The sequence below is a fragment of the Gopherus flavomarginatus genome, chromosome 1 (genome assembly GCF_025201925.1).
Source record: "Gopherus flavomarginatus isolate rGopFla2 chromosome 1, rGopFla2.mat.asm, whole genome shotgun sequence".
Taxonomy (NCBI): domain Eukaryota; kingdom Metazoa; phylum Chordata; order Testudines; family Testudinidae; genus Gopherus; species Gopherus flavomarginatus.
Window position 1 is genome coordinate 245,956,638 of NC_066617.1, and position 26,827 is coordinate 245,983,464.

Consider the following 26,827-nt stretch of genomic DNA (forward strand, 5'->3'; position numbering starts at 1 on the left):
TTAGACATCCAGTTTTAATACAGAAATACTGTTGGAAACAGTCATGCTGTTCTTAAAGCAGAAGTCCTAAATTCAGCAGAATTCCCATTGAACTTCAGTACATTTTTTGCCAGGGGGAAGGACTGCAGGATTCAAAATACATTAAGGGGACAACATGAGGAATTTACTTTCAGTAACAACTCTTCCCCTTCCACCACTTGACATAAGAAATAAAATAGAAAAAATGTAAACTTCAACAGTGGCTTGTACGGGTCAGGGTTAGGAAAGTGGCTTTAATTACACTGCAGATTGTTGCTGAAGAGTTCAAAGAACAGCTGCTCAAAGCTACACAAACCAAACTCTTAAAGTAGTCAGTATTTACTATGGAATGATGACTTCTGATTTGCTAATCTGAGTCTGGTGAGTGTGCATCTATTTACAGAATCTTTCAAAACACTGTTGTGTGCACACACTACTATCAAGGCTGGCCACATTTGAATCCATATTGCATGCCACCATGCTGTTTCCTCTGCAAGTTACTCTGTTTGATCTACTGACTAATCTATGCTGATGTCACTGAGCACTGACGTTTGTAACAATCAAAATCGTGATAGAGTGACTCGTGTCCACAAGTATCTAGGCACAAAAGGACAGGTCCATGGTATGCTGTCAGGCTAATCCTTTTTAACATTCCTTGTCTATTACCACCACTTAAGATTTTAAGTCTACTGGTAAATTACTGCTCTCTGTTAGAAGTTCAGCGAGAGTGACTGATGCCTAGCCTGCACTTTGCTGATACAGATGTACAGGTTCAGTGACTGAAATAAGCAAAAGCACTTATGCCGATACAACTGTCTATAGTAAGGCTTTTAAAGGCATGGAAACGTCACAAAAAATCCACAGCCTTAACAGGCACTGCTGTGCAGTAAACATTTCTAATGTAGACCTGGCCTGCTTGTCCAAACTGAGAGAAATACAAATGTCCATTTCAGATTTGCATTCCATAACAAAACTGCAATGAAAGGATTTCCAGCTGTATAGGGAATGGCTAATTCATCAGCTTTCTATGGGAATTCTATTAGTCCTAGCTTTTGTAAAACAAGCACTTTGTAAGACTTAAATTTGGAGCTAAATTAAACCCAGATCACATTGAACAAATGCCCCATAGCCTTAGCATTCTTTTAAAAGGTCTATACAGTACATTAACAATGAGCACTGTGGAAATCCCAGCTCTCAGCACCCAAAGGGTTATTTAAGGTATGAGTTATAGGCAAACTTGAAGTGGATTTTAGCTTGGCATTTCAGTAAGAGCTTAACATAAGAGGTCAGAACCTCAGCTATGCCAACTGACACCAGTGATCAGCCCTGAACTTTTTCCCCTCCCAAACAAACAGAGGTTTCTGTGCAGTTTCTTGTATGAGTATGGTGTGGTGTTACTGTGCTTTCTGTGAATTAGGTCACAATGCAATAGAAACGGAAGCAGCACTTCAACTGTTTCTCTCCCCCACCGGGGGGGTTTGTATAATCAAACTCACAACTTACTATATAATTTACTGTATTCAGAATTATAAAAACACAGTCCTGGTATTAGGATAAAATAATTCCCCGTTACAAGGTGGGGAAGCAGAGCACTTAGAAAAACCCACCACCTGGATCTCTGAAAATTTTGCTACAATACTGAAGTGTGAAATACTACGCTTGCAAATACTGAGTTTTTGCAACGGTAGATGATTTGTCCAAGTATTGTCAGTAACTTTAAAAATTTAAGTGTCCTTGTTGCCATAAAAACCACCTACAATTGACCATAGACTGGCAAAACTGTAAAATAAACCACTCCATATTGGAGGTTCATAGTTGTCCATATTGCACTGTCATATCCTTACTGGAAATGAAGTCGTCATGTCCACCTGTTTTAGGTGATTAGAATTTGTTCTGCTATGCAAAACTGTACAATTGTTAGCATAAACTGAAGTTCTGAAAGGATGTGGAATGTAGTCTCTTCAGGGATGATTTTTTCTTCATTCCTTGGCTGTTACAGTAACACATCCTTCCAATGTCTGCAATTCAAGCTATGGGAGGGAAAAGTAATACTGCATTAGAACATTTTTTCTGCAATTAGCAGCTTCAGTATTCTCAAAATAGAAGGCATGTTAAGAAAACAGTGTGAACTTTTTTTTAAACTAGGAATTTTAAGCTTGTAGCTCAAGCTCAGTATTGTAACTACATTAAGTAGCAATAAATTGTCAGTAAAATATGCAGCACTATAAAAATTTTAAATGGAGATGGCAGAAAAGAAATCAAGTTACTGTAAAACAATGTGAAAGCTAATAGTATGCTCTGAATAAAAGCAGAAAAATTGTTGCTGTGTGCATACTTACGTATTGACAAGCTTTTTCCAAACAGATGGATTTAGCGATATAATCAGTTTTAATAATAACCCCCAGGGCTCAGATTAGCTTGTTCATACATGCAAGGCTGCAGCCACTCATCCCTTTTCAAATATCTAACAACAATACAAGACCTCTCAGTGGATCAGTAAGATACTATTTAAACAAAATACAGACCAGGAGGCGTATGAACAAGTATGCCTAAATGGACAAATACACTAATGGATTTACCTGTACTTTAATCATTTACATTTATTAATTTGCAAACAGGCCTTGCACTCATTGTCAAATGGTAAGTATTTCATAAACTGAACATATAGAGAACTGAATTTTGTCCTGTGATAGAGAAACTAGTACCTGGCAGTGTTATGCAGCAGTGATGGAAAAAACAATGGTATGTAAACATTCTATACAGTGTATAAACATTACAACCCTAATTTGATCACAAAACTTTTCTCAAGTCAATGACAAAGAAGTCTGTTCAGTAAATACCCTTCTCAGTTTTGAACATAATCCAGCAGCATATGTCTATCTTGTAAATTTGATTCATTTTTAATATTATTTCCTGGACATAGTAAGTCAGGCCTCTCTCAAATTATTCAGCTCCACTGAAAATAATACAAATCCTGCACTAATTTAATTAAATTTGCAAATTCCAAACCCACTGTGTTTTTTGCGTTCCATGAGAACTTTACCAACAAATGTCAAATTAGCATCACTACTGTTGGTGTCACTAGGCATAAATCTCAGCCTCAGTGAACCTAAGCTCCTCCATGTTGAACTCTACTTGATCTAGAAAGCTAGCAGCTGTGAAATTAAATGTGTAACAGTAAGTTATCAGTTGCAGCACAGCTCAAACCCGTCTAAAGCAGTAGTGATAAGGCCTGTGCACCTTTAGCAGAAGGACAAGATAACCTGCAGAAGGAAAACTTACTAACGAGCTGCCACGGCCAAGATTACTTAATGCACCTGCACTTACGTAACTGCTACAGGGGGAGGAAGAACGGGAGGGAAGAAAGAAGAGGAAAAAAAACTTATAAAAAGGGAAAAGCCGCTTGTGTAGGGGTGCTTGATTTGAGGCAGCAGTCTCCTTGCACCGCTTTGAGATCTCAAATAAACTTTGTTTGCTTCTCCACCTTGGTGTGTTCATTGGCGCTGTGCACACCGGGCGACGAATCCCGCTGTTGCCCTCCTCGGGCACTTTGTGTCGGCAACACTACTTTAGCATAGATACAGTATACTTCTCTGGGTACTTAGTATTGTTTAACAGGATTTACACTGCAAGTGACAGACATACTTCAACTGATACCTTTTCATGGACTATCTTGTAAAGGCACAGTCAAACCCATATTAAGTCCGACTAGCGTAACTGTTACACAACTAAATTTCAAATGACTGCATACTTAAAGCTTTCTAGTCCCTTCCCCACCCTCTTCCAAAAACTCACTTATTTACCAAAGAAAACTATTTTAAAACTTAGCTTGAATAAAGTATATGACAGCAGGAACCCTTAGCACATGATGCATTCTTCCAGTGGCTTAATATTACCCTACATATAATGCAGTAGGCCCTTGGCACCATGAACTCTTATGTGTACTCTTATTATTCAGTAAGTTTTATCAAGCAAAAAGTTTATTCTGATTCTCACTAAATACAGGTATTAACCCTTCAGCTGGGCTTTTGTTATAGATGGTCTCTTAATGGGACACTTTTTACTTTCAGTGGAACACCATTTACAAAACTGCCATCAAACAGGATTTACTATTCCAGGGCGTCCATGTTGCATTGCAGAGCCACTACTGTCATACATCACTTGGCTAGTCTCCGATGTAAGGCTCTGTAATAAAGTAGCTTTACTCGGGAGGCTGATTTGCCTTTCCCACTTTTTCTGTTCATGAGCACTGTGGAAAAACTAGAGTCAGACACAAAAGCTGCTGCAGCAGCAGCCCGCAGGGAAGTTAAGTATTAAATTGCTATGAATACTCATTTGTAACAAGTGTCATTTTAGTCCAGTGCATATGAAAATACTCAATGAGCCTTGTGATAGGTTTCTACTTACTGTAGCATTGCCATACTTTATTATAGTCTACCTTTTGCAGTTCTTTTTAGTAAGCTTGCACAGTTGGTGCTTGTGAGCTTGTCTGACACTATTTACAGGATTGACTAAAATACTTCTAGGAGCTGCTCCAGAAAGAGAGTTTGAAACTTACAATGCAAATTGGTCTTTTCAAATCGAAACATTTTCATTTTGTCATACGTCTCATCCACTTTTACGCTATCAGAATGCAGAAGGGACAGGGCTGTGGCCAGCATGGCTCAGGAATAAATAAGTTTCGTTTTTCACTTAGGGCTTAAGACCTTCATGCTTGGTGAAGTAAATGGTAATAAGGCTGACTTCAACAGTGTAGGATCGGGGCCTCATCACTCAGTGTCTTCCCCCTTCAGTAAGATACCTCCAAATTTTGCCCAAATGAGGGCCATACTGACAACTTGGAAAGAACTGACAGGTCACAATAGTTTTCTATAAAATGAAGGAAGACAGCAGTCACCCTAGTTGTTTAAACAGAGGTATGCAATCCATTAAGACTACAGGTCTGAGCATGCTATGCTGCAGCTTCAATCAAAGTAAAAATACTTCTTCCTGTGATCTGTAGTCTCGGGGCTGCTCTTCTGTATTAAAGAGGAAGGTAGCTCTGGGTCATACTGTAATCAATTCATGGACTGTATTAGGTCTGGCCTATAGATTTTTTTTTGGGGGGGGGGGAAGGAGGGAGGGTTAATTGCTGGATTCTGAATGGAATGGCCTTAGAATTTTCATACCTGTAAAGCTGTCCAAAGGAAGTAGCATCTGTGTGCTTGAAGTTATTCACGTAAACATTAGCTATTTTAATCTTAAACTGGTTCAAAGGAATGTCAGTTTTTAGCCACAAGCAGTAACGCGTGTACCCCTTTGGACAGTAACAGCAGCTAGTGTAGCTCTCCCACTGTGAGCTATCCATCCTTTTCACTGATGTCAGGCTTACAGACAGAGAGGAAGGACAGGAAGAGTCTGAAACGGAGATTCCGCTATCAAAATCACCACTCTCGAGATGAGAGCCTACCATGACAGAGCAAGGGTTTAGATAATCCTTGTGCTAACAGGTTTTATCTTTTGGGGAATGGGTAGGGGTAGAGAGGGCATAGAAGTAAAAGGTCTTGCAAGTTCTTATTCAGCAGGCAATACTTAATTTTACTTAGTGCAAATCTGTAGCTTAATGAAGAGCATTAGAACTTGCAGAAGGTGCTTTACTCCAACAACATTGCAATGTATTACTGAATCCATCCTGTTGGAAAATTGTCACCTTCTGTTACTTATGCAAGTATTTTCCATCTAGGTGGAGAAAGAGAGAGAATCTATGCTTAGGAAATGCAAAAATTGACCACATCACTTAACATGGCTACTTTCAGAAGCTATATGTAAGCCAAACAAATTGACCCTGTGCCTCACTTGTTCTCAAATGCTTTAATAATAAAGGAACACAATATGCCTTTTACAACAAATGTTTAAGAACTCTCTTCTCACAAGTTCTCTGTGGGTGACTGAAGACCAGTTTCAGACAGCTCTCTCCCTCTAGCTTCAGATGTTACATTTTCAATACACCAATATCCTCTACTTAACTAATTCCAATAGGAGATGGATGCAAATCATCCTGTGGACAGTGGCAAAGAACCCAAGTGCACAGAATAGTTTTTAGTGGAACCTAGCTGTAGAAATTCCATAGTCAGTCTTTCCCCCTGCCTCCAAAACAGAAAAAAAATACTTTAGCGATAAAGTCCCAATATCCTTTTTAAGCAGCCTTCAGGGAAACCTGTAAGTTTTTATCAAATAGACTAATTCTTGCTGCAGAAGAGGGCAGCATTTGTTTTGAACTGAGAATGCAATAGTCTCAATGAAGTTGTATTTGTTAATCTAGTTCCCTAACCTTTTCCACTAAGTGTCTAGAACATTCTGGGTAACTACTATTTTAACCCCTTGCTAAGAGAAAGAGGTTACTGCAATATGCTTGAAGTAACAAAATAACCAATGTGTTCAGAGTCAGGCTTGAAGAGAAATTGTCTACATGACAAAGTCTATTATAAAACTTTAGATCTGATGATTTCTGTGCAGTGTGATGGTTTGAAAATGTCAATTTTTTTTTTTTTAAAATACAAGGTTTGTGTTCTGGTTCACTAGTAACTTGAAGATTTAAATAAAACTGAATACAGGCATTGATTCTACTGTTTTCATTTTAATATTGAAATCAGAATGAGTCTCTGTAGAATGAGAAACAGAACATTTAAAATTGCTCTTTGTTTCATAGAAATTTCATACTATAGTAGGTAAGAATTGAAGGGGAACATATGCTTTGAATTTAATGTGTAGATATGCTAAACAAGTGCACCAAGTTAGAAAAGTTACTGTTCTTGGCTATACACAAAGAGAGAGAGCTTACTATTCTGTCAACTGAATACTGTTAAAAATTCTGTAAACAGGACATGTAAAGCACTAAGCAGAACCCACTGCAAATTTAAATAAGCCCTGCCCAGGTCATAGGACCCCTCCTCTCACAACTTTATCAGCTATATTGCCAGCCCTGTCCAAACTATATACTGAATGAGCCCTTTCGTTTTCAGTTTAAACCAACTTCACTGAAAAAATCCCAGGTTTTACAAAAAGCATTATTCATTTTCCCCTGATTTTTCATCCTACTTTTGTATCATTCAAATATATTAAAAAATAACTTGTTTTATTAGGAAAATGCGATACATTGCAATGAGATATGTATTACGATAATACAATAGTTTGTGTGTATACGTAAAGCTGCTTGTTGAAGTAAGGCTATGTATTAATCTAGAAGATACACACAATAAACAGGCATGCACGCAAGCTCTGAAGTGTGTAGGCATCTGAATGTACTGATGAATCTCATGCCTACCACGTACACATTTCAAGCTGTTAGCAGATAAATTTAAAGATCTGACACTATAATAGTAAGAAAACTAAAGTCTGTATCAGACTATGTTTCAGGACATAAAGACATATTCAAACATTTTAAAAAACACAAACAGGAGAAAAAGGATAAAGTTGAGTGTATGCCCTGCAAATGGTGTGGCCCAATTATTAAATGTAAATATTTATAGGCTAGTCCAGGGGTTGGCAACCTTTCAGAAGTGGTGTGCCGAGTCTTCACTTATTCACTCTAATTTAAGGTTTTGCGTGCCAGTAATACATTTTAACGTTTTTAGAAGGTCTCTTTCTAGAAGTCTATAATATATAACTAAACTATTGTTGTATGTAAAGTAAATAAGGTTTTTTAAAATGTTTAAGAAGCTTCATTTAAAATTAAAATAAAATGCAGAGATCCCCAGACTGGTGGTCAGGACCCAGGCAGTGTGAGTGCCACTGAAAATCAGGTCGTGTGCTGCCTTCGGCACACGTGCCATAGGTTGCCTACCCCTGGGCTAGTCATTCAAAGTCTACAACAGTAAACTTTTTATTCAAATGAAAAGTTTTATTTGGGAATTAGGGATATATTGTTTCCTTAAATTTTGAGGTGGCATTGTGTTTTGAATCCTGTTTTAGTTCTGCAGCAAATCACACTGAATTCCTATCATCAAAGTATTAATTTGAATACTTCCCCCCCTCCTTCCATCCACCAAAATAAACCCTGATATATACCCCAAAAAATTAACAGATTTTTCCCCAAATTTTCACCTGTTTTTGTTGTTGCAGTAATAAATTCCCAGGAAAAATAAAATAAAAACCAAAAACGAAGGGCCTTAAGAATGAGGAAGGGGGCCTTGTAGTTACTACAATGGCTATTAGCCAAGATGGTCACGGATTCAAACCCATGCTCTTGCTGTCCCTAAAACTGACTTCTAGAAGCTCAGACTGACCATTCTATAATTACCTTGTTCTGTTCATTCCCTCTGAAGTATCTGGCACTAACCACTGTCAGAAGACAGGATACTGGGTTAGATGGACCATTGGTCTGACCCAGTATGGCCTTTGTTATGTCTCATTCACTATTGCACCATACACAGTGCATAAGGACTTACTGAGTTACAGCAGTAACTCCACTGCTTTTAATAGTTGCTTTGGGTTTATATTTGGAATTATAAACAGAATTGGACCAAGCATGAGGCAGAGATCCTGTCCAACTTTCACAAGGAGTGAGGCAGGCATGCTGCATAACAGTAATCTCGGATCATGTCATTCAAGTCCACACTGTAACACATACAAGGGAGCACAGCTGAAGTTGTGCATGTAACATCAGCTTTTCTATTTCCTGGCTTTCAGTTGTTTCACTTTGCAAAACTACCATTATCTTTCCATAGGGTTTAAGGAATACTTTCACTGCTATTTGCCTAAACACCATAAGAATGCCAATGCCATTTTGTTGAAAATACTGTGTTCTATGGATGAATTGTTAATGGCTCTATGCTCCCACAGCTTCATGCAGAGAAGTCAGTGGTGGAAGCAACTGCTTCTGCAAAGGGTGTGGTGTGCAGAATCTTTGGGGCAGGCAGTAACCCGTCCTTACATATTTCACTGCACAGTCATCAGTAAGAAATAACCAATAAGCAGTTGTCTAACATTTGTTGTACACTAATTTCATAGTGCTGCAAGGGGTGCAGTAAATGAGGTTACTTGCTGCACCTAAATTACTTGCATAGAAAATACACACATTCACTACATTTTCCCTACTCCTGTATTTAGCCAGACGCACACACCACACATGCGCAGTGCAGCTCATGTCACTCAGAATACTGGGAGGTAGTTAAAAGGCAGCACATATGCCAACCCCTAATTCAGCTAAATCTAATTTTTTTCTTTTTACCCTAATACTCAGAGTACATCTATGCTTCGAGCTAAGGGTGTGATTCCCAGCTTGGGAAACAGACACACACACCACACACACACACAAGCTCTAACTGAGCTAGTGCACTAAAAATAGAGCATAGTCTCGGAGGAGTGAGTGGCAGGAGGGGCTAGCCCCCCCAATTACGTATGACTCCAGTACACTCAGCGCATAAGGCAGGGAGGCTAGCCCCTCCGCTCACTCTGCCATGGCTACACTGCTATTTTTAGCATGGTAGGATGATCAGAGCTAGCATTTGTACTTCTGCTCAAGCTTGGAATTATACCCCTAGCTGAAAGCATAGTCAACATGCTCTAAAAGGCACCTCTCTTCCTTCAATGCCACCTTTTTGCCAAATTTCCACTTTATACCACACCCTGCTCAGAATTAGGCTTCTTTTAGAATAAAAATTACAAGTTTTTTCATGGGTAAAGCGAGACCATTGCTTAACTATTTTTTCCTCCAGCTTTAAAAGCAAATAAAATCATGCTTCGGCTCTGCACAAACAAGGATAGTGAATGTTTCAGGAAGCTTTAAACAACTGAGAATGGGGGTTATTATGCACATGCCTAAGCAATTTCAGCTATTCATGGTAGCACTCCCCCTATAATGCAGCTACCATACAAGGAAAGGTGCAGGCTGTCTGTACCCTACAGTCTATACTGAAAACTTTTGCCAGTATAGCTACATCAGAGGTGTGCTTTCTCCCACTCCCCCAAATCTGATTGACATAACTATGCCAGCAAAAGCCCTAGTGTAGATGCAGCTATACCAGCAAAAAAGTCACTTAGCTGGTACAGCTTATTCAGTCTGGGGTGCAAGCATAAGACATACTGGAAAGAGTTCTTTTGCCAGTATACACTGTGTCTCCGCTATGAGAATTTGCTGGTATAGCTGTACCAACAAAACACGTTCTACTGTAGACAAAGCTAAATTAAAGCTTCTCTTGGGCAACGTTCAGATACTCAGAACTATTAACCTGCCTCATGATTCAGCCAAACTGGTCTAAAGATTCTACACAATGTAAACAGAATAATTCTTAGTGTTTTACCACTTAAGTGGAATCCACATCAGACCCAAGTACAGTCCTTACACAAGTAAAACTCTTTGAGATATACACTGGGACTTTTGCTTGAGGAAATCCAGAGTTAAGGTTAAACTTAAGAAATCCAAATGTGTTAACTATGCATTTTCATACCTCAAGGTACCCAAACAACCATAGCTCACACTGTGACACCATTGGAGGGGGGCGGCGGGGAATGAATGTCCTTAGTTTAATCTGGGATGACAAATCAATGTATTATATACTAAAGCAGGAGTCGGCAACCTATGGCACATGTGCCAAAGACTGCACGAGCCAATTTTTAATATCCCCTCCAACCCTCTGCCCTGACCCCCCCGCATCTCACATACACCCAGCCCTTAGCCCCGCACACACCCCAGGCCCCTGCATTCCCTTCATACACACCCAGCCCTCTGCTTGACTCCTTCACACACACCCCACGACCCCAGCCCTGACCAGCATCCCCACACACCCCCAGCCCCCCCACGCCCCATGCAACCCCCACATCTCCACCCCCAGCACCAAATGGGAGCTCCTGCACCCCCACACACATTCCCACCTGCACCCCTTGCACCAAATGGGAGCTGCCCAGCTAAGTGCCCCACACCTAAACCTCCTGCCCAAACCTGAACCCCCTCCCTCATTCTAGCTCCTGGCCAGACCCTTCACCCCCAGCCCTGTGCTCAATGCACTCCCACCCTCAGCTCAGTGCAGAGAGAGGAAGAGAATGGGCCAGAACCAGGGAGAAGGTAGGTAACACTGTATGTGGGTAGGGCCAGGACCCCAGACTGGCAGCAGGCTGAGTGGGTCTGGCAGCCGGGATCCCGGCTGGCAGGAGCTGGTGAATGGAACCCCGGAGCGGCAGTGGGCTGAGCCGCTCAGCCCAATGCTGGCCCCGGGTCCCAGCCGCCGGCCCCGCACAGACCGCTGCTGGTCTGGGATTCTGGCTGCCAGACCCTTGCCAGCCAGGGTCCCTGCTGCAGGCCCCACTCAGCCCACTGCCGGCCTAGGTGAACAGAACCCCAGACCAGAAGCGGGCTGAGCAGGCCGGCGGCGTAAGATCAAAATTTTAAATGAAGCTTCATAAACATTTTGAAAACTTTATTTTACAATACAACAATAGTTTAGTTATATAATATATAGACCTTCTAAAAAACATTAGAATGTATTACCAGCACACGAAACCTTAAAGTGAATCAATGAAGATTCGGCACACCGCTTCTGAAAGGTTGCCGACCCCGGTACTAAAGTTTGGTTATTGCATAGCGTCACTGCAGGCAGAGTTAAAGGTGAATGGGCATCTTAGCATGTTTCAATTTCTTTTCAAGTGTAACCCATACCAAAAAAGTCTAGGGTGTTATAATCCTTGGTTTTGGAATAATTACAATATCTCTGAACATTTTTACACTTAAACTGTTATGTACTCAACCTTAACTGCAGTCATCTCTGGCTTATCCAGAAATTAAGATAGTATCTTCCATGGAAGAGCCATTAAGAACCCATGCATATGCTCATTGAAAAGCTGTTTTAGGGTAGGATCTCTGCTTTTTCCAATGTCCAGAGTTCCAAGTGGCAGTACATGATCAAACGTTTGCATCTGTTAACCATACCCCTTAACTGAAAATGATTCTAGCTGCTTCATAATAAAATACTAAACAAGGATTCTTTCTTCCCACCAAAGGCAGCCTGTACCCTGCATGCTTGGCTCATTGTTTCCAACAGAAGAGATTACAAAATACATTTTCTTTTATTGCAAGTTTAGCCCAGTCATTCAGAACCATGGGCCAGTTGTGACATCCACATAGCCCAACCCACTTACTGGCCGAGAAATGGCTATGTTTCCAACAACATCTGTCTCCAAATCCTCAGTCATTCAAGAATGTTCCCACAGCAGCCTTCAGGGTGTCTGACTCCTAAAACCAGAACTCATGGTAGGAATTTTTAAGAGTTAGATACAGGCATGAGGAAACATGTTGGAATAACTCCAAGCAAAAACTTCAGTTTCAAAGTAAGCCCAGATTGTTGACAGTCTTAAAATGGCTTATTAGTAATTACATACTCATTTAGCCCTAAGTCAAGAGCACTATATATTAAGGAAAATCAAAAGCAGCCCAGGGTCTGACAGTACAACAGTAACATAGGCTTTGTGGCTTTACAGCTACTGAAACAGATCTAGACCACAAGCAAAAGATTCACTCTACAGTATCAGTAATACAGACTGTGAATGACTCACAATAATTAGAGCTTAAATGTTAAGCTCTTAGAGGAGAATTTTGACTAAGGCAAATATTACTTATATTTTAATCAAGGAGTTTATTGGAAGGCTTAACTTTAAATTAACAAGTCTGTGATCCAAAATGAAACCTATGACTGAAGATTCTCTGCTTATTGTTAAGTACAACAAGCATTTTGCATGTAGTTGACCTGAAAGCAGTCCTAAGTCACTTGTGTCCATTTTGCAGAAGTCTTCATCTTTGTTAAAGACACAGAAACCTTTGTGTAGAGCCAGTGCTAGGGATAAGCAGACTAAGCAATTGCTTAGGGGCCCAAGCAGCTCAACAGGCCCCCTATTCACTTCTTATTGTGTTGTGTGGGGGAAGACCCCAAAAATATTCCTGCTTAGAGCCCCCAATGGGCTGGTACTGCCTCTGCCTTTGTGAAACAGTGAAAACCAGCTTTAAGCAAGAAGCTCAGTCCTACAGCAAACCTCTTTTCAGAGAGGAAAATGGCTTGTACAAACCCTTACGATAGTTATCGAGTTATCTGAGAAACTGTTAAGACAGTTCTTATTTTAACTCACTCTCTCTCCAAGGCTTAAGTTTCATGAAATACTATCCTGTCATAGTAAGTGACTGAACCAACTAGAATTAAATACTTGGTCAAAACAAGAACTGAAGTATTTAAAGAGACTTTGCTAAAATTAGAGCCTTCAATCAGAGGAGATGCTAATAGATTGTATTATGATATAACTGGAAAACAATATTTCCCCCAGAAGGACACCTTACAGTTAGTCTGATGATGTATTTCACATCAAATGTAGTTATATACTGTAAATAGTTCAGAAACAGCTTCTGAAAAGGAGTGTTCACTCAGGTCATCCCTCTCAAAGCAGCAGCTGCATCAGTTGGGAGAGTGAAGGAAGAATCTCAACTCTCTTGCCAACATAGCTTAGGCATCTTATTTATTTTTCAGAAATATCCATATGGTACACTAAAAGAACATTTAAGGCTTCAGAATTAAGCACTCCAAAGTTAGGAAATGCCCAAAATAAGCTTGCCTCTTGTATCATTAAAGATAGATGCACTAGGCGGAGAACATTAATTGCCTGATCACATACCATTTTTCTCCCATAGAACACCTGCCTCTGTGAGTGCACATGATTGATACTGCACAGTTAATGAGTAGGTAGTTGTTCAATATTTTATTTTCTCCCTATTGTTGAATCTGTGCATATTGGCCTTATTTACTATACACACTATTCACACGCTGCTCTGAACACAGAATTATTAATTTTCTTGTGGGCTTTTCTGTAACACTCAGCACTATAGTATTTGAATGAGTCACATGCTTTAATCAATCTATCTATCTTTGCAAATCCCTGTGAGATGAGGGGCTGGTAATCATTCCCATTTTATAAAAAAAGTATCTATTCCTTTTGGGTGCCCAATTTGAGATGATTAAAATGCAGATTTTCCAGAGTACTTACCATGATACAGTGCTTTTATATACTCAAGCACAGCTCCCATTGATTTCAGTTTCACTGCTGAGTGCTCTGCATGTCTGCTAATCAGACCACAGTGTCAAGTTGGGCACCCAGAAGAGGAGTACCAGTTCATCAGTGACCACTTGTGAAAAGTTTAGTTTAAGTGTTTTACCAAGTATCACACAATAACACTGTGGCAGAGGCAGGAACAGAATTCAGTTCTCCAGGAGAGCATTCTCCTTCCTCAACCATGAGCCCATCCTTCCCTTTCTGCAATCCCCTGCCTCATTTACTACACATTTTTCAGCTTCTGCAACAAATGAAGCAGGGGTACTACAGACAACAGTCTCCTTCACCACACAACCCTGATTCACCCCCAGAGCAGGTCCAATCTGTGTACTGAATGAGTCAGGGGTCCCGTGGAAAAAAAAACAAGCATATACAGAAAGGGGCTGAGTTAAGATTGTGCAATTTTAATTCTGGCTTTTTCTAACTTTTGAGTGCTTGACTTTGCATAATGTTCTTTTAACATAATTTGTGTCCAGTACTATATTTATATATATATATATATATATATATATATGCACATTTTGATATCTTCTTATCAATTCACATATACCACCCCTCTCAAAAAAGGAATTAGACTGGAGCCTCTTCAGGCTTGTACCCGATAGCATTTTAAACAGTAAAAGCTGTACACAGTGTCACTAGTCACATTAACCTAGGTTTTTAAAAAAGCAAACTGAAAGAGAGAAATTCCATCATGTGGCATCACATTGATACCCATGTGGTTCATCAAGACGACTGGAACATTTATCTTCACCACACAGACTCCTGCCACTTGAGCTAACAGAGTAACTGATAGCAGTAGTAGATTCTCATGTGTGGACTAGAACTATAAGGGGGTGGAGAGACAGTTTGCCAGTGGGTTTCACAGATATTTGCTGACAGCAGAGGAATTATGAGATTCAGGAATCTCAGGTTCCATCCTAGGCTCTGGAGGAGCCTATGTTCTAGTGGGCAGAAAAAAGTCTGCTCATTTCCTTCAAAACTGACACCTTGTGCCCCCACCCCCTCCAACCTGTCCCAGTCCTGTCTCTTCCCCACCCCTGGCTCCATACCACCCACCCACACTCCTAGATTGACACATTTCAGCCTAAGTGGCTGAAGTTTGACAACACTACAAGTAGCTGAAAACAGGGTCTTTCTTATAAGAGGAAATGTCTGGCAACCTTAATGTGTGCTGTTAACGCTATCTAGAATATTGTCATCAATTTCAGTCAAGCAATGCAAGATAAAACTGGCTGTGAAGGGTCAGAACCCAGTAAGGTGGTAATATAGGTCACTGTCACAGCTTAACACACTAGTAACGACAGCTAGAGTTTCTTGGCACTAAATACAAAGATAATCACACTCTCAGTACTGAGAAGTTATTCTTTGGCCTGTTGCTGGAGCCAAGGCTGCCAGATGCATCCCTTTAAAAACAGAAGTAGTAATGGATCTCCCACTCATAAAAAACATTACATCAGGAGGCTTCTAATTGATTTAAAAGGGCTATCGATTTAAACTGCACATTAAATGATCCAGGTCAAGACAATTTCAAACTGAAAGACCAGGATTAACACAAGTAGGATCTTGAAAATGTCTGTCAAGTCAAATTTTTCACTGGCAGTCTTGTTCTTCCTATCTCCGTCTCTAAAATGGTAGGGCTCTGTCAAGTTTAATGCAAGTGGCAAACCAACACTTAATACAGCACGTGGCTCTATTCTGAAAAATGATTATGGGTATGTCTACACAGGGACAGAAACGCGCAGCACAGGCATGGCTGTCAGCTGACTTGGGTTTGCCGAACTAAAAACTGCCATGTAGATGGTCAGGCTCGAGTCTGAGCTCTGGGACCCTCCACTCTCTCCAGGTCCCAGAAATAGGGCTCCAGCCTGTGCCAGAACATCTACACAGAACTTTTTCAACCTTGAGCCATAGCCCCAGAAGCCAAAGTCAGCTGATCCAGATCAACCATGTGGTTTTTTTTACCCCTGGTGGACATACCCTATTTCAAAATATCACATACTATACTTAGGGTATGTCTATACTACCCACCAGATCGGCGGGTAGTGTTCGATGTATCGGGAAATCGATTTATCGCATCTCATCTAGATGCGATAAATCGATCCCCAAATCGACACCTGTGCTCCACCTCGGCAGGAGAAGTAAGTGGAGTCGACGGGTGAGCTGCGGCAGTTGACTTGCCTCTGTAAGGACAGCCAGGTAAGTCGAACTAAGATACTTCGTGTAGCTGAAGTTGCGTCTCTTAGTTCCAACCTCCTCGCTAGTGTAGCGCAGGCCTTACTGTCCCTATCAGCCAGCTTTAGTGATAAGTTTTTAATTCTTTGTATTCTTGTTAGGGTTACACAGCCAATGCATCTCAGAATACATTCTGTTTATTTTTAAGAATAATTTTTCCCCCTTCTGAAATATAGCTCCATCGCAACAAATTTGCACAAGTGTCTGAGGGCATAATTTGGCCTGCTGAAACTTTTAGTGTTGGATATCTGAGAAAAGGAAAGAACTTAGTTGACTCTGGGCCTCTCTTTGAACTTGCAGGGTTCACAGGGAAAAAATAAGATCTTTAACTGTTTAGTGAACACGTGCAATATGAAAATCATTAAGAAATGAGAAAGTCCACTGTCATTTAACCCTTTTCAGAGGAAATCACTGTCATAAATGTGTACATCTTTGCATTTATTGGAAAAATATAAAAATACTCCTGAAATATTAAGACTGTTTCCTCTGTGCTTGAAATACACCAGCATATTGCATGAATTTCTACAACTACCACCTGAATATTGATCTATGAAGTGCCAAATTAAAATAAAGTAAAACGAGGGGTAAATATTGCTGTCATTGGACATTCATCATTTGCGCAAATGTGTATCAGCACAGCAAATCACACAGTACCTAGACTGTCAGTTTAAATGTGCAGATATATTGATTGTATTAATGCATATGAATCAGAGTCTAGATCTGAAGTCTCAGATTTGGAGTAAATAAGTATAATGTAATATTTTACCAACAGCTGTACTGCTCGAGTTCCTGCATATCTGAAGATAACTGCATGACAGCTAATCATTAAAGCAGATGATACAAATTATCCATTGAAACATTTATCAGCTTTGTTCCTGTTTTCCCATGAAACTGTATATAGAAGCTGTTACGTCATTACACAGGATGTAACGCAAGTATGTTGTTCCAAATCTCAGCCTAAGCTGCTAAAAATCTCATGAATTTTTGGCACCGATCTATCCTTTCTAAGCCTGTGGCATTTAGCTCAGCTATAAAAAGTGTTTATGGTGCTGGCCCTCTATCTTAATGACCAATTGTACTTTTTGTTTAACCCTAGCATGCACTAGAATTGGGATTTTGCTTTTTTTTTTTAAAAGGAAAGTAAAATCTCTCCTATGAAGAGCTAAAACGTTGCAAAACAAAGTGTCAGCAGTAAGTCTCAGCTGTTCTCAGAATGCAATTTAACCGTAGTTTCTCACCATCTCACTTTCAACAAGATCTGCTTCTGCTTAACACGAAAGCTCTCATATACTAAAACTGTGCAGCGCTAGTCCTGATTTAAGGTTTGTTCTTAATCTCCTACAGCAGAGTAGATCAATATCAATATTCTTTGTTAGTTGACACTATATTTTTGTGCTCCACACTCAATAGGTAAGTTTCCAGACTGAGGAGAGTATGTTGCAAACAGGCTGAAAGACACAATACATCAGGGGTTGGCAACCTTTCAGAAGTGGTGTGCCGAGTCTTCATTTATTCACTCTAATATAAGGTTTCGCATGCCAGTAATACATTTTAATCTTTTAAGAAGGTCTGTTTCTCTAAATCTATAATATATAACTAAACTATTGTTGTGTGAAAAGTAAATAAGGTTTTTAAAATGTTTAAGAAGTTTCATTTAAAATTAAATTAAAATGCAGAGCCCCCTGAACCAGTGGCCAGGACCTGGGCAGTGTGAGTGCCACTGAAAATCAGTTTGCATGCCGCCTTCAGCACACGTGCCATAGGTTGCCTATCCCTGAAATACATCGTTGCATCTGACGAAGTGGGTATTCACCCACGAAAGCTCATGCTCCAAAACGTCTGTTAGTCTATAAGGTGCCACAGGACTCTTTGCTGCATCTTCAAGGGAAAAATTCACATTAATTTACTGTCAGCCTTCAATGCATTGATGATGAAGTTTTCAAAAGCACTTTAAGTGATTTAGGGCCCAGATTTTAAAAAGTATTTAGGGATTGCTTCACTGAGCATTGCAATGCCTAATTTATGAGTCTATATCTCTTGGAAGTCAATGATACTAAGGGTCCTAAATGCCTATGTTATTTTTTTCAATAAGAGTTCAGGCGTTGCAACACTGAGTGGAGCAATAGCCAAATACCTTTAAAATCTAGACCCTGAAGATGCACAAGTCTTATGGTCTCTGAATGTGACTTGTCTTTGAATGTGACCTAGATGCTTTTGAAAATCCCACTCTTAAGATTCTGAACTCTGCAAACTTTCTTCAGTTATGTGTATTGCCTAGTATTGGGTTCAGGACATTTCTGTTTTTAATTTTTTTTTTAAAAGTGAATTACTCTAAAGGTGGAATGTTAATAGCTCATATAGTTACACAGCAGAAATCTTGCAGCACAGACTCTTTGTAGTTTTTTTCCTCCACCGTGAAAAGAATACATAAAGATCAGATAAAGTGTAAGGGCAGGGAAATACATTTAAACTGATCACTAATAAAATAAGGAGCAGTGGTGTTAATGAACAAATTCAACTGAGGATGTAGAAAGGACTTTGATATTGAGGACAAGTCAGATACTTGAATTTATGCTAAACTCAGTAGGTCAGAGTTTCTCAGACAGGGGTCGCCACTTGTGTAGGGAAAGCCCCTGGTAGACCAGGCCAGTGTGTTTAATTGGCCCGGAGCAGCAATCCGCCACCAGTGGGAGCCGAGATTGGCCGGACCTGCGGACAGGGCAGGTAAACACACCGGCCTGGCCCGCCAGGGGCTTTCCCTACACAAGCGGTGGCCCCTGTTTGAGAAACTCTGCAATAGGTGTTTGAGTTAAAATTAAACAGTTTATGAATGTTATCTATTTTTCTAGGGGATGCAACAGATTAAGCTGAATGACCAGGCAGATTATGCTTCAGTCTTAGTCAGAGTGACTTTAGAGAAAGTGAAATTTTATTTGTTCATTCACAAAAGTAGTGTAGCACTCTGCTCAGCTTTTTACAACCTGATCCTGCAAGGTGCTGAGCACACTCAATTGCCCCAGGAGAACCGAGTATTCTCATATTGCAAGGTGAAGATCCCTGGCTGAATTTGTTATAAATGAATCAAGCTCAAAATTGCTGGGGTTTTTGATGGAAAGACAGAAATCCTTTTTGATCTTTCAGTATGCAATAAAGTCTCACCAGTTTCTTCTCAAGCACATCAGTACAAGTTAGGTAGGATATATACATGGTAAAGTTTTAGAGTGAGGTGACCTAATATGGGTACTGTTCCTCTAATAAAAGGTAAAATGCCACTTAAACAAATTCTGTTCACACACTCTATGCAACCTGACCGCATAAGGCTGCACGAGAACACAGAAATGGCCCTTAGGCTATAAAATAGGTCATTTCAGTACAAAAAGAGTAAAAAAAAAAAAAAAAAAAGGAACTCAAAACTTGCTCGACAGAGTGAAATTAAATAATTTCTCAAGAACATTTTTAGGGATGCATGCTTCTAGGGGAGAATGTTTCTGCCACTAATACTAGTATTAGGTTATATCTTCCCCTGCAAAAGTGTATTAAGCAATTCTTTCCAGTGCAACATACCAGTCACCAAAACCTACAATGTAATTAATTCAAATGCCCCTCCAGTAACAGTAGCTGTAAAACATTTCTTTTGAACTGCCTTTATTTTCAGCACTTTACATGTATAGTTTTATTCTTGATCCAGGATTATCCCTGATTTGAAGTTCATAGTCTCATTTTATATCTGAGGGTTTCATATAAATTTAAGTATAACCTTGAATGCCCTTGCAGCTTTGTCTAAATGTCATCAGATTAAAAAAAGAAAGTCTAACAATTTAAAGATCCACTTCCCTGAAACACAACTTCCATCCATTCCCCCCAAATGAAAACATACCCTAATATGCGAGTTCCAGGAAATTCAACTGAAACCAGTATCTTAAAACTCAAACTGAATCCTAAACATTTTAAACAAACTTCAGGATAGGTAGAGCTTTCCAATATTGGTTTGTCTTAACCTTGTTAGGAAATATTTTTAAATTGTTTGGGTGCAAATTTACCAGCTGAGAGGATGTTATTGTTGGGATAGGATGTGACGAACAAAATCGTGTGCACTGGAGCACTCTGTGTCGGGCAGGAAGTTAGGAAAGTAAAATGTTATCTCAGTTAGTGCAGAGAATCAGAGTTGAAATATTAAGTATTCACTTTTCATTCTCAGAAATTTTTACAAGATAGCCAGAAGAATGTGCGAGTTACATTAGATATGACAAACCAACTTTAAAACATTCCTACATTAGGAATTTTGTAAAAAGAATGTCAGATTTCTGATTAAACAAACATCTTCAAACCCCTTGCTGTAGCCAAGTGCTTACTCCATTCCTGTGATCACCATCTACAGTACTAGCGTCAAATACAAGGAAGTGGAAATAGCTCTCCTTCCTTTGACTTCATGCATCTCCAACATATGGTATTAGCGGTGCTGTACTATAATCCACACAGAGAAAGATTATCTCCAGCCCAGTCAGTAGGTTATTGGGTTAGTGTGTATGGAAGCAAAGCCTCTCTCAGGTGAAGACACCTTGCTCCATTATAAACGTGCACCCCAAGCAGTTAAAAGGTCTGTTAGGCTTTATAAAACTTAATATAGAATATAAATTGAAGGCTTAACCTGTTTTGTGTAAGTATTCTTATGAAAATACTGTAGTTTAAATTCTACTTAACATTTATAGTCTTAAGGAATCATATGATAAAAAACATTAAGACCTTATCTTCATTTTTTTATCCTAATTTTAAGGTATGACTTGTTTATGCTATGTATTTATTCTTTGCATTTCTCTTAATTTGAGCAATGAAAAGAATCAAAGGAGTTACCGTTTTTTATACAGTACTTCAGTTTCATACTATCTGGAATGTTTGATTGTTCCCATGAGAACTTTTAAAAATTCTAGAAACATTGGTTAGCTTTAAGTTTTTAATAAGAGCCTGCTTTTACAAGATGTAGATGTAAGGATAAATTAGGGTTGACATCATCCCTTCAATGTACAATGCTTTCTAATTCCAAAGAACCATGAAGTGCCAGTTACTTACCAGTTTTCACCATCCAAGACAAATGAAACAAGAAAATTGGGAAAGTTATTTTAAAGCCTTTTCAGTTTTAACTTAAGATGGTACTTTTACCAGACGCAAGGACGGTATTAGTTTGCTTTGACTGGGATTTCTCAATTGACAGTGTGCCTTTAACATCAGATGTGGCCCAGTCACAAACTCATCAAGGGAAAGTCTCAAGAGGAAGGAGGGAAAGCACCAATTCTTGGAACATTTTAGGACTAGGTTTGCTAAAGCCCCGGGGAACAGAGATCTAACCAGATCTGCTCCCATCAGATGTGGGGAGGGTATACTATAATGCAGGGGTAGGCAACCTGCTGCACACCAGCTGATTTTCAGTGGCACTCACCTGGCCACCAGTCTGGGGGGCTCTGCATTTGAATTATATTTTAAATGAAGCTTCTTAAACATTTTTTAAACCTTATTTACTTTACATACAACAGTAGTTTAGTTATGTATTATAGATTTATAGAAAGAGACCTTCTAAAAACATTAAAATGTATTACCGGCACACAAAACCTTAAATTAGAGTGAATAAATGAAGACTCGGCACACCACTTCTGAAAGGTTGCTGACTCCTGCTATAATGTCTTCCTGCATCCCAACTCCTTTGCTTGTAGTCTAGTGATGTCACATTCCTAACCCAACTGCTGCATTTTTCAAACCAATATAGTGTTGCAGAATGAACTTTCACTTTAAAAAAAGAGTTTCCAACTCTGTTGCAAAAATAACCTTGCAATGATGGACAGAAGTATTGCTCCTGGCCTGAAACAGCAGCATTGTAGGAACAGTAACTGTCCCTATTAATCTCAACAGTGCACTCACTAACTCTGAAGCTTAACAGCAGCAATTTTAAAGCCAGATGTCCAGGCCTCATTTGAGTGTGTGCAACTAGGTGTGTTACAGTCCCAAGGTCAGCAGTGGGGAAGAAAGTCCAGTGAGGCAGGAGAGTAACTTCATAACTCTGGCCCAACTTATCTTAATTAAAATCTAACCCAGTTCACAACACCGTGAGGGGGTGATACCCTCCTCTAGCACAATGAACTAAGGATGAAATCCTGGCCCCAGTAAAGTCAATGGCTACTCTTTGAGGTGGAGGCGTGATTTCCCTTTTGGGGAGCCAGACCCACACTAGCCCTGACTGAACTTGGGCACTAAAAACAAAAATGTAGTCAGGATGGGAGCCAGTAGTGGCAGAAGCTGGCTTCCTAAGTATGAGCAGGTGGGATCTTACTCCAGAAGCTAACCTATCCCACCACTTGCATGGCCACAGCTACACTTTCATGGCATGTCTACACAGCAAAGAAAACCTGCAGGAGGACCACCACTCCAGCTGACTGGGGCTTATGAGCCTGTTTCATTGCTATGTAGACTTCCAAACTCAGGCTCTGGGACCCTCCAACCCCACAGGGTCCTTGAGCCCCAGGTTCCTACCCAAGTCCTGACATCTACACAGCAATGAAACAGCTCCCTACCCCAGAAGTCAGCTGGCACAGGCCAGTGTCCAGTTGCTGGGCAGACCTCATCAGTTTCATCCCACTAGTTCAATCAGAGCTAGCAAAGGTGTTTGGCCTCCAGCCAGAAATTACACCCCCATCTCAAAGTGTAGAGCTATCCAGTGACAAAAGTCCCACTGATTTCAACAGAGCCAGACTTTCACCCCACCCTCTTCTCATCCCTAGAAGCAGGATTCTCTCCCTCGGGCTCTCCCCTCTCTCAAGGAAAGGCTGCTGCATTTCTGCCCAGACCCCGCAGGTAGAAAGATAGGGGAAGCTTCTTGTTACCTGCATGTCCGGCCCAGGAGGCAGCCGCTACCTGCTGTCCCCCTCCCGGGCTCCGCCGCCGGGCTCGGCGCTGGGCGGGTAGGACAAGAGGCTCATGGCTTCGCCGCAGGCGGCCTCCACCTGGCGCACCTGCTCCTGGCTGAGCCGCTCCCTCCAGGCGTGGATGGCCTCCCGCGCGTCCCGGGCGGAGATGAGGAAGGGGCGGTCGGAGGAGTAGGCGGCCCCGCGGGTCATGTTGAGCACGAAGCTCTCCATGGCGGGCGGCACGGGCAGGCCGGCGAAGCGCAGCAGGCGGCGCAGCTGGGCGCGGGGCTCCCGCACCAGGTCCTCGTAGCGCAGCTGGGTGTAGCGGCGGCGCAGCCAGGCCGGGGCGCGGCGGGAGAAGAGCAGGTCGCGGAGCCAGGCCTGGCAGATCACCTCCAGCGCGCCGCTCAGGAAGAACTCGGCCCGGTGCTGCTGCTGCGCCCGGATCCCGCCGCCGCCCAGCCCGGCCGCGGGCAGGAGCTGCCGGCGGGGGAGTCCCTGGGGCTCGGCGCGGTGCCGGCTCCGCAGCATCTGGATGCTCTCCCGCAGCAGCGCCTGCTTGGCCTTGAGGCGGGAGTTGTGCACGGCGCGGGGGTCGCGGAAGAGCTGGATGACCCGCAGGTTGAGGCCGGGCTCCCGCAGCAGCGGCAGCAGCGCGCCCAGTTCCAGCAGCCGCACGTCCTTGATCACCACCACCGGGTACTTGCGGCACTCGGCCTCCAGCTCCCGCAGCCCCCGCGGCGGGCAGCTCCGCTCGCAGGAGGCGCCGTCGATCAGGCCGATCTCGTGGCGGGCCCGGGGGGCGTCCGGGCAGAGCGGGGCCGAGCAGATCACCTTGTTGGTCCGCCAGCCGAAGAGGCCAGCCGTGGTGAGGTTGGCGCCGCTGCCGCCCGGGGCCGGAGGGGCCAGCGGGTCCCGGGGCGCGGGCGGGGCGGCGTAGAGGCGCAGCACGGAGAAGTCGCAGCGGAAGAGCGAGCGGAGCATGTCGCGCAGGGCGCCCTGCAGGCTGAGCGCGTCGGCCGGGTACAGGGCCTGCCACAGGTGCCACATGGGCTCGTACAGGTAGAAGACGTCCGGGTGCTGGTTGAACAGCTCCCCCAGGAAGGAGGAGCCCGTGCGCCAGGTGGCGTGCAGGTAGATGTGCCGCTTCCCGCCGCCGCCGGCCTCGCTCCTGTCAGCCGCCGCCCCCTCGCCCCCGGGCAACTGCTCCTCCTCCTCCCAGCCCCACTCGCCCAGCGCCTCCTGCAGGCTGGGGCAGCGGGGCTGCAGCGGCGCCTCCTCCGCCCCGCGCCCCCGCCTGGCCCCGTAGTCGTGCACGTAGGGCACCAGGAGCAGCAGCAGCAGCGTGTAGAGCACCAGCAGCAGGGCGAGGCGGCGGTGCTGCCACCGCCGCCCCTTCATCGCCCCGCCGCGCTCTGCTGCCGGGCAGCGGCGTCTGCAGGCAGTCGCCGCCGCCCGCCCTGCGCTTGGGCTTTGGCTGAGCAGCAACAGGGAGAGTTCTGCTGTTGGAAAGCGCACAAACTTGGAGGAGGCGCCTGGGGGTGTTGGCTCCGTGGGCCCGCCCTGTCTGGAAAAACACGCCCACGTGCCGGAGATTCCGTGGCTAGAACAGCGAAGAGGCTGCTGGCCCCGCCTTCCTTCCCCATAGTCAGTTGCTGAAGTTCCCCACAGACACACAATTGCCTCTGCTGGCTGAGGAGTCGCCTCTTCCTCTCCATCAGGCTGCAACCTTCAGTGGCCTCTTTCTGGAATCAGCCAAGGGCTGCTGTCTAGAAGTGGTTTCATTCATATGCAGGAAGGGTTTATAATTTTGTTCAGTGGCTTTCAGCACCACTGTACAAATTGTGCCAGTGCCACTGAATCTGCCCTTTCTTCTGCAGCTCTACCCAGTAGAGAGACTGTCTGCAGTGGTGGCCTTTTTACTGGTGAGGGGGTGACCATCTAGCAATGAACCGAGAGAGGGGAATCATACACTCACCAGAAATTATTTGGGAACCTCCAGGGGTTCTGCAGAAAGGTGCTGGGTTGATTTAAACCCTCCACAAAAATGGGATGCAAAACCTTTTTCTGATACAAAATTGATACCCTTAGAGTAGTGATGGGCCTAATCTGGAACCTCAGATCCAAACCTACTGCAAACTTGGGGAAAGTTCAGATCTTGAGACAAGCTTTCTAGCTCACACAATCCTCTACATAGGATGAACAGAAGTAGATAAAGAAGGTGTGTGTGTGTGTGGGGGGGGGTAATTAAAATAATATTTCTATCTGAAAATTGAATAATTACTGTTATAAGTAAATAGTTACACAATTATATCCTAATATATGAGAAACATCTTCGAGTCTGTTGCACTTCTTGTTTTATACACTACTCTGGGGAGCGGTCACTTGCCTCCCTTAGGCCCTGCAAAGGGATGTTTATCCCAGGAACAGCAATCAAATGAGACTGAACAGGCAATGGGTAGGCATGTGATCCTAGGAACAGGAAAGGCATATTGGTCTCTAGTAATGTTGCTCTTGTTCTCCCCACTCAGGAGACCTTCTAAACCTTAGTAGAAGGTCAGGAAACCCCCCTGCAAATTGTAAAGGAATTTAGTTTTATTTTAAAGAAGTTGCACTGGATGCACAGCAAGTAAGAATATTTTCAAAAGACCGCAAAAATATTTCAGATTTGGTACTGTAGAGAGTTGGGGGGAGAGGCGGGTAAATCTTAAGAGAAAACATTTGCTACCATTATTGCGGTTCCAGAATTTTTCACTAGAGGATAGTTTGACATGCACTGTCACATAAAGACTATGGTCCTGATTGCACAGGTAAAGATTCTGCACTAGCGGATTCCAGTGCAAGATTTGGGCAGAGTGAGAAATGAATGTTGTGCTTTGATTCACATCCATCAGCCTTTTTGGATTTGGACTGGGGAGAGAAAAGAGGGCACTCCACCCCTGCTGGGAAAAAAGACCTCTCAAATGAATGTATATGGGAAAACAATTTGTTTCACTTCTACAGGGCTAACTTTTGCCCTGGAGATTGACTACTCTGTTGAAACTTTTGTATAAAGGTCTTCACCTTTCTTCCTTCCTATAATTACTTCTGTTATGGTCTCCTTAATATTAACTCTGCATATCTCAGGTTGTCCAAAATCCAGCTATTCATTCCCTGTGTCCATGCAGAATCTTACTGAAGTCAATATGATTTCACAGGAACAGAAGGGCCCACCTTCATGGAACAGTTTTGCAGGATTAGGGGCTTATTTTTAAAGTGTATGGTTGCTACATTTTATTAACTTAACCATTTTTCAAGAATTTGCATTTATTCACAGAGGCAAGATCAAAAGGCGCTTGAAGTGATAAATTCATTTTGAGGCTGCTGTAATGAACATTTATAACCTGAAAACTTGGCTTTATTCCGATGACATTTCGATGCTATGACAGGTAATTTCTCCTACTTCATCAGCAGCTGAAAATGGATGCATAACAAACTAGTTTATAAAAATGGATTATACCATTAAATTAATGGGGCACTAATTAACAAATTAATGAATAATGTGGGATAGAGTGATTACAGTTATTCTGTGTTTGTTGACAGTTGCAGCTACCATTTTTAATTGAGGAACCTTATAT

The 26,827-nt window shown here is 42.2% G+C and overlaps 1 protein-coding gene across 2 annotated transcripts; it reads right to left on the reverse strand.

The window, feature by feature from the left end:
• Nucleotides 1–24,908, reverse strand: CHST7 (carbohydrate sulfotransferase 7). 2 transcript variants are annotated; one of them, XR_007768744.1, is made up of 3 exons: nucleotides 23,187–24,908; nucleotides 10,446–10,526; nucleotides 1–2,048 (listed from the first exon to the last, which is right to left on the reverse strand). XR_007768744.1 is itself a non-coding variant. In XM_050919474.1 (2 exons), the coding sequence occupies exon 1, from the start codon at nucleotides 24,609–24,611 to the stop codon at nucleotides 23,214–23,216; it is 1,398 nt and encodes a 465-aa protein (XP_050775431.1). In that variant the 5' UTR covers nucleotides 24,612–24,908; the 3' UTR covers nucleotides 1–2,048; nucleotides 23,187–23,213. The 2 variants fall into 2 exon arrangements, 1 of the variants encoding a protein (XP_050775431.1); XM_050919474.1 differs by lacking the exon at nucleotides 10,446–10,526.
• Nucleotides 24,909–26,827: the final 1,919 nt, after the last annotated feature.